Raw genomic sequence first — 8,678 nt, 5'->3', positions numbered from 1 at the left:
TGGGGATTCTGCATGGGGACATGAGTTAAAATCCATCTCTTAACAAGGCCCTGCACAGTCATCCTGGACTAGGTCTAGAGATGACATAAAGCACAAATTATTTCATGTTAAAACTGAAATGTATTTGTGCCAGTCAGTAAAACAGAAGTCCCATATCATTCTCACTCCAGAGAGAACACTCCCTGTGGCAGAAGCGAAATAGTTTTTCACACTATTTGAAAAATTCTCACCAAAGTTACGGTGCAACTGTACTTGTAGGAAGGGAATATGTCTGGTTTGACCTCCACAACTTTAACCTGAGATGCCGTGCTTGTCACAGAACTGTGGAGCTAGAGATTGAAAGCAGAAAAAACAACACCCATCAGACACCTATTACTAAATACATGCACCAATATCAATATCTATTAGCATTACTGCCCCTAAGAGATTGATTAATGTTCATTTAATATCCCAAATACCATTAGACACTATTTTTCATGCAAAGGCATTACAACTCACAGATTCATTTCAGCACCTTGGCAAACCGAGTCATATTTTACAGGTGAAAAGCTCAGTATTCAACATTGCATGTCAGATTATCAAAGCACCAGCAGATCCTTAAAGCATCTTCTGGAAGTAGCTGGGAGGTTCCCAAAGTAACCAAGAGCAGGATTGCCCAACAGCATCTTTCAGCTCAGTTCCCACACAGCCACCAGTCAGTCATTCTGCTATCCAGCCATATCATAAAAACAGCCACTCACAGATCTCATCATCATAAGGCAGCTACATTTTTTGTTCTATTTCTCACTCAGGTCATATCACTCACCTGGGAGAAAAAAGAAAAAAACAACAAACCAAAACCACAAACAAAACCCTCCCCCCAAAAAATTCAGGAAAACAGTTTGCATTTGAAGAACAACCTTTTGCTCCTCAGCAGCTGGTGGCTGCAGAACTGACTGGCCCAACTGTTTCAGTGTACTGGGCTTCAAGCCTGATGTTCTCACAGGGGAATGCTTGTCTAGAAGGAGGAAAGAGATGCATCAGGTTAAATGTGAGAAAACAGGTTCTGTTTCTTTCTGACATCTTTGTTAAATGCCACTATAATCACGTGAGATCTTTCCTCTGAGCTTGAAATAAACCCAAGCAGGTGTTTCATGGCCCATTTACTCCACTCAGGCAGAGACAAACTGGTTTTTTCCTAGCATTAGTAACCACCTCCCCTGAAACCTATCTTATTATTGGCAGACACCACTTCAGCAAGGTGAGGAAAGATAACAGCTCCCAAAGCACACAGAGATGCTGCTTTTACCAGTACTTGCAAAGGCCTGCCTGCTGCTCAGCTGCTCTGTGCTGGCTTCTCTCCCCACAATGGCTGGAGCAGGCAGAATGGCTCGCATGGGTCTGGCTGCAGCCAGCAAGGAGGGCTTGGGTCTTGGTTTGCTCTTTGCTTCTTGTCCCTTGTGTGTAGCAGCTGTTGCATCAGTTCTGAAAAACAAGAGCTATAAGTGGAAAAACATTCCATCTATTTCCCCTCAGCTTCAGTTTTCCTCTTTTCCCTGAATTGTGCTTTGTTAGCACACTAACCACAGCTATTGCAATAGAAAGAGAGACAGTGCTAAGGCTGCATCTGCCCTGTGATTACAATCTGTCACTTAAAGAAAAATATTAGTTCTGATGGACAAAGACTCAAAGGAACAATCCTGAACTGGCACAAAACAAACAGCAAACACAGTAAGTCTTACAGGAAGCACTGCCAACAGCCTTCAACTTCTTGGACTAGTACCATGAGCACACAATAGACATCATATGCTTCCATAACACATGGAGAACTGACTCACCCCACCACTGGCTTTTTCACAGAGGCATTTGGACTCAACACCTCAGAAGATGTGGACATCCCCAGCCCAACCCTTCCTTTCTCTGCCTGCTCTGAAGAGGCGTCCGCTTGCCGCTGGGCACTCCTCCTGTCTTCAGCAAGCACATTATTTGGGAGAAAGTGGCCCTCAGAGATGATCACTTCCTCCCACTCCATGTCAGGCATCTGCCCTCCACCAGGCACAGCACTCAGCAGCTGGCTGACAGCTTCGGAGCTCTCCAAGGCAGACTTGGAGGAACTCTCACTGGCGGCCGTGGGCTCTGCGAGGGCTGACTGCTGACCTCTTTTAGCTGCTGGAGTTTTAAGAGAGGTGCCTGAATTTGGCTCAGATTTGATTTTTGGTTGCTTTTCCTGGAAACAAGGAGAGAGTCACATTTCAGAGCTTCCAGTTTTCACAGATAAGCAAGTCCCCTGAACATATGCCATGTTTCCTGTGGCCTATTTAATGTTGGATCAAAACAGCAGAATTCTAAGTGTTTAAGCAGTGAATTGTATGGGAGTAGACAGACAGCATCTCCTACAACAGCAAAGGCCCTGCTGACATTGTATCTGGCCCCTTGGCTCTTCATGTATTATTTTTAGACGCTGTTTACTTTGAAGAATCAATCTTTCTTAAACTCCCTTAAATATCACCATTAGCATCAACACCACAAAGTCACCCACCACCCTCTGCAGCAAGGGCCCACCTCCTACGCTCCTCTTTCATGGTTTCAGCTCTCTGATGCTGTGTGTTCTTCCACATTATTGAGCAATCAAAGAGAGTTAAGACAGAGAATTTGCATCTTTTGGATACATGCTTTCAGAAAAATAAGCAAGTGAGCCAACCAGAAAACAGGATTACTTAGGAAGATTTTCTGACTTTAAAAAAAATGTTAGTTCCAAGACTAAGGCTACAAAAATCATTGCACTGGAATCAACAAAGGTCAACAAAGGTACAATGAACACTGAACTGGAATATGGAAAAATATATCAGAAATGGAATCCAGCAGACCAGAGTGAGTCTGAAAGACAAAAAGGAAAGCTCCCTCTAAAACCTTTCAGTTCTAATCAGGGTGGGACTGAACAGCAGCAGACGTGCCATGCTCAGGCAGAATCCAGAAATACTCTTTGCATTCAGCCATCTCTCTACCTCAGCAAATTTACCAAAGAAAAGTGAAGATGTCACCATCACTATTTGTACCCTACCACACAGGAAGCTCAGACTTCAGCTCAGACACCACAGAGTCTGCAGGCTGCCCAAAAGAGTTCTCATCCCTGAATGTTTAATGGATCCAGACATAAAACAAGGAGGTTAAGAACAAATCCACATAAAGCCACTGAGTGTCAATGCCAATTTTCACACTGAGAACATCCTTTTAATTGTGCCTGAGAAGTCTTGCTTCAGACAGAAATGCACATCTGTTCAGAGCTCACTAATTACCAGGATAGTGCCAAGGTTTAAGGATCAAGTGTGTTTTTCTGTACACAGCTAGCAGAGATGCCAATAACTTAAGCAGAGTAGGCATCATGTGGAGAAAGACTTTTCCACTCAGACAAGCTTCACAACTCTACCAACACCTGGAAACTTCCTTCCAGTCAGTGGTCAGAACATCATGATCAGACACATGGCCATGAGACAACAATACCCAACAGCACTTCAGCCTCCACTAGATCAACTTTATTAACAAGCTCCTAAAGGATCATACACCTCCTATAGCTGAGAGTAGTTCCTCCTCTCTGTTAAAAAAACAATGCTGAAAGACCACAGAAAACTAAATTTGTGGGAAAACTTCAAATGCTGATATTAATTAACACAAAACAACTTCCCAAGCTTAGCTGGGGCTGTAGCAGGAGGAACAGGCAATGCCTTCCAGTCACAGGAGCTGTGCAGGCACAGGGCCAGAAGCTTGTGTATCCTCTCAATGAGAGATATTTTAGCAAATGCAGCCCCATCTATTCTAACAGATATGAGCAGCATCTTTACCCAAGCTGTGGTGATTTCAGGTCTCACCTTGGTCAAGTGTCCTCTGCAACAGTGACTTGCTCCAGCACATGCACTGGAACAAGAGTGCAGGGGTCATTTCCAGTGTATCTGACCTCCTGTGCTAGATCTACAGGTCTAGAAGTACCACAGGCATTCACAAAACAAGGACTTTTTGTCTCAAAGTCAGGAAAGGAAAGACAAATTTACCTTTGGAATCCATTTCCCTCCCAGGAAGTTCCCACACGTTGGGCATTTTGGTGGCTTATGCCTGGTGACATAAGTGAAGGAACAGCCAGGATTGGTGCAATTTCCATGTCCCCTGCGAGTATAGGTGGTTGTCTGAAACAAGAATTGTCAAGAATTTGTCTACAGACCTGAAAACCACAAAGCTGTGCTGATCACTACTTTTTCCTCATAAGCACCTTAGAAATGCTATTTGGCAAATCACCAGCATTCCACTATTATTCATTTTACTGAACAAACACCACACAGCTGGGTCAGCACCAGGTGAGTCAGCACCATAACTACTGCAAGTCTAAATGCTCAGTCTACACAATGGCCTCTGGTATTACCTGAATTTAGATCAACCTGCACAGATGAACAATGCACATAACCTCCTGGAGAAACTAATCTTGCAGTTACAGTGATGTGAAAGTTCTTTTTGAACAGGAAAAAGTCATAGTAAAATGGCATTAAAATGCTTCTAACAGCAATCCACAGTAAGAGAAGATGTGATTAACACTCATGACAACACAACAAAAAGACCTGAAGAGAAACACTCGTGATGCAAAGGCAGTTTTGTCAGTAACTTGTTGCTGTATGGGATGGTCAAGTGCTCCCTGGTCCTTCACTGTAACTTGCTATGAACTACTGAAACACGAGCAGCAACACCAGGCACTATTTATACAAACAACTAAAGTAGGACATGTCATCTGTGCCAGGACAACTGCAGCAACACACTTGAGTTTTTGTCAGCGCAGCACTTCCAATATCCTGCTCCCAACACTCCCGAGGGAGCTGTTGTACTGTAGCTCCCTAACTAGGTACAGATTTTTTCTAGAACTGCAAGTGCTGCTGTCAAGGAAATGAGTCAATTTTAACCAGATCCTTCTCAGGCACAAAAACCTGAGGTATTTCCATTCTCCCCAGGACAACTGGAAGAGCATCACACTATGCACCACTATAAATATCTGCAGTGTTCCACCAGCTGGAAGCATAGAGAACCTGGAAAAAAGGATTTGATGCTAGCTTACATAACAGAAGGAGCTGCAGTACTGACTCTACAATGAACTCCCAAAATGGCAACAAAAACACAGGTGGCTAGAGTGGTTAGATCAGTGAAATAATACTATTTTTCCTCATGCAACAGGCCACACAGCCTTTAATACGGCTTCTCAAAACCTCAGGTCATTGCTCGCCTCCTTTGGAGTTCATGTTTTCCTGCCATAAGAGCAGATCCCTGCCCTCAAAGGGATGGACACTGCTTTTTATGAAGAGAAATATGCATCCAACTAGTGGATGTAGATGGCTACACAGGAACTGCTGTTGGCCAGATGTGTTGTGATAGCTTTATCTACTCCACCTGTTTCCAAGAATTCCCTGAGGAAGAAGGCAGAAGAAATAGGCCCTGTAAGACACTGTAGAAGTCAGAGACCCTCTTAGCCTATGCACGACATAAGACAAGGGACAAGAAATACATCAAGCAATACAGCAACTCCAAATTGGATTACCTTTAAAAACTGAACCATGAGCAAATCCCTCCCTCTAACACTTTAAGACAAATCTATGACAATATACATCCAAATTTTAACATACCATACAAGACTCTGAATTTCTTACCAATTTAATTGATGCTGGGTTCTCCACAACAGAGTGAGCTGGCAAAGGTAACATGATAAACTGTGTTGCAAGTGTGGAGGAGCTACTCTCTTCAGTATCCTAAAATGAAATCAAAGGGAAAATACATGCAGAAAACAAGACAGGGTGACCCATATCCCTCCCTCTCATGAACATTAATGTGTCTTAAGGAATGATGAGACCAGAATACAGGATAGAGCAGCAATCATTTCAAAAGCAACGGCCTTACCAGATGTACTCTGGAAATTACCAAACTCCTCAAACAAAACAGAGGATCCAACTCTTCACAGACTAAAGTTTCTTGACTGATCCCTAAAACTTCAGCTTAAAAGGACTCCCCTTCTACCTCTCTACAATCAGGAAAACAGCTATCAGGAGCACAGCAGTAGCATTTTTTCTTGCCAAAATCTTGGGAGTGCAACTGCAGAACCCAATTACTGGCACTGCAATACCTCAAATATTGTTATAACAATTAAAAGAACTCAGTCATGTTAAGACCATTGATATCACCACAGGGCTGAGTCAATCTGCAAGCAGAGACAACTCAGTCAAGGAGTCACTTTTGTATCATTGATTACAAAAGTTTCTGTTTCTCTCAGCACAGAGCGTCAGCAAGTTGGGCAATCAGAGGATCTCATGCATGCACTGAGGATCTCAAGTAAAATGGAGGAAACAGCACTCAGATGTTTCAGGTGAGATCTGGCAGGAGCCTGAGTGTCACTGGACAAACTTACCCTCCCAGTGACCACGGTCACCACAGACACCCCATCGGGCACCTGGGGACGGGCCACAGCGATGCCCCCGTTGGAGATGTCTGTGGAGCTGCTCACCAGGGTCTCCTCAATAACCACTCGGGCTGCCTGGTACGGCTGTCCTTCTATCTCCAAAGAAGCCTCATCCAAGAGAATCTCTCCAGCCACTTTCTCTGTCACAGGCCCAACATAGTGAGAGAGAACCTCTGAGGTAACAGCTTCTTCTGCAGCCTCGGGCTGGGCAAAGGCTGCCGTGTCCTCTGCCAGCCCCTCGATGGCGATGCAGGGCTCCGAGACGCCAGCCTGGCCCGAGTCCACGGAAAGGATGCTCTGCACGGTGTCACGGGGCACACTGGTGACTTTCCTGGGAGCTGCCAAGCCTTCAGATGCTGCTGGGCTCTGTGTCACACACAGCTCCAGAGACTGCCTGCTCCTGTCCTCCTGAAGAGTGGTTTTGGGAATAATTATGTAATCGGAGCGAGGAAGAATCTTGCGGAAGCCTGGAATGTCAGGGACTACTGCAGTTCGAGTGGATGCCTTGGAGTTCTGTGGGCAAAACCAGAGGATGGAATAAATGAAGATGAGAAAAGGAAGAGATTCAATTCTCAATCCTGCTACTTTAGTGCCTAGGGTTCAAATGGTTTCCTGTAGTTTGCTGGGAATTTCTCCACATGACAGAGCCTGCAGAATCCTGCTCAGTCCTGGTTTTATCATGCACCTTACCAACACTCACCCTGATGAAGGACACAAAAAAACCTGCCATGAGCAGGTACCAGACATATGCATCCTGGATTGCAAACCATCCTCCCTCAACTGAACAGAAGGCAAAGGCAAAAGGCAGTGGCCTCACACCACTTCCTAAAGACTGCCCTGAGCAAGGACACAAACTGGAATCTGCACTTAAATGACTCCCACACAGGCCTATGTAAGCTGGGAACTGCCTCTCTCCTCAGCAGCCAAAGAACTTCCAGAAAGACAACTCACCGGGTCCAGTCCCTCTTTCTCTAGCTTGGCTTTCTCCAAGTAGTAGCTCTTTTCAGCCACACTGAGCAACCTCCAGCTCTCACTGATCTTTTTGTTGATTTCAGATTGAGGGAGGTGTGGAAGCTCTTGTTGTACTTTCAAGTAAATATCATAATAGTAGAGAAGGTAAGCAGATCTGAAACACAAGCAGAAACTGAAATATTAAGGTAGTTCTATATAAATTCCTTGGGGAAAAAGAAATCCACAAGGTTTAGCTTTGTCTCAAGGTCATGTGACAAGCAAGTTACATTTAATTTTATTTGCAAATGCATTTTTTAACCAAGTGAAAACTCTCTCTCCGAGGAGAACCTCAGAAGAAAAATAGAGAGCCTCTGAGGGACAGCCTAAGGCAAATTATTCTGGGGTAAACAAACTCTAAACTGAGCAACAGTGGCACCTGTAAAGAATGTCTGAGCAAGCCTAAAGTGTCAGGCTGATGTTTCATATACAATGCTTTACACTATGAAGTGCTCCAAGTCCACTCCTGTCAGAAACAAGGAAAACTGCTCCCACACCCTCCAAAGGAACTAAATGAAGGCAGAAAGAACTTACCGAGGCTTCTTGGCTCTTTCTCCATGATCACCAGTACTTTTATGTTTCTTCTTCTTCTTGGATGGCACCGGAGAGGTGTAAGTGTAAGTGCTCTCTATCTCCTCCATCACCACCGTGACCTCAGCACCATCATAGGGAGCCTCCATGGCTAAAACACACGTTCTGTGTTATGCTCTGCCCAAGTTATACAAGGTTTCTCTCAACAAACAGCACTTTTAATCACTTTAGTAAACTGACAGCCTGCTGGCATCTAAGTCTGACTCTAATTAAATGAAGATAACCATGTGTTCTGTATTTATCTACTTTTAGAAGGAAACTTTTATTTCTACACCCTCAATACCATCAGTTCAGCACAGATACATTCATCTGCATTTCCACAGCTGCAACTGCACGGGGAACTCTCAGGTCAGTTTGGTGACCCAGGGGGAGCCGCAGAGTCCGCCAAGAGCAGCCTGGCGACAAGGTGTCACACCAGGGCCAGGCTGCAGAGGCACGGCCGGAGGCTGAGGGAGCCCCACAACCCTCACCCACCGCCAGCTCCCCGGGCTCCCCGCTTGACAGCGGTGACGGACGGCTCTGCGAGGCGGGGAGGACCCAGGCGATAAAGGCAGCAGCACCTACGGCAGCACAGCCCCGGCACGACCCGCACCTCCGTCCCCCGGTGATGCCGGGCGAG

The 8,678-nt window shown here is 45.1% G+C and overlaps 1 protein-coding gene across 2 annotated transcripts in view; it reads right to left on the bottom strand.

Annotated features, from left to right (window-relative positions):
* Nucleotides 1–8,148, bottom strand: part of HMGXB3 (HMG-box containing 3) — an 18,758-nt gene extending 10,610 nt beyond the window's left edge. Inside the window, exons 1-9 of one of the 2 annotated variants that reach the window (XM_005418872.2) lie at nt 8,003–8,148; nt 7,412–7,586; nt 6,410–6,973; nt 5,658–5,756; nt 4,026–4,157; nt 1,818–2,206; nt 1,289–1,464; nt 900–997; nt 231–329 (exon numbers count right to left, since the gene is read on the bottom strand). In XM_005418872.2, coding sequence (XP_005418929.1) covers nt 231–329; nt 900–997; nt 1,289–1,464; nt 1,818–2,206; nt 4,026–4,157; nt 5,658–5,756; nt 6,410–6,973; nt 7,412–7,586; nt 8,003–8,148 — 1,878 coding nt within the window. The remainder of the gene's footprint in view (nt 1–230; nt 330–899; nt 998–1,288; nt 1,465–1,817; nt 2,207–4,025; nt 4,158–5,657; nt 5,757–6,409; nt 6,974–7,411; nt 7,587–8,002) is intronic. The other variant, XM_031055315.1, reaches the window with a different exon arrangement.
* Nucleotides 8,149–8,678: the final 530 nt, after the last annotated feature.

Source organism: Geospiza fortis, unplaced genomic scaffold (genome assembly GCF_000277835.1).
Source record: "Geospiza fortis unplaced genomic scaffold, GeoFor_1.0 scaffold55, whole genome shotgun sequence".
NCBI lineage: Eukaryota > Metazoa > Chordata > Aves > Passeriformes > Thraupidae > Geospiza > Geospiza fortis.
This window is presented reverse-complemented; position numbering and strand designations above follow the sequence as displayed.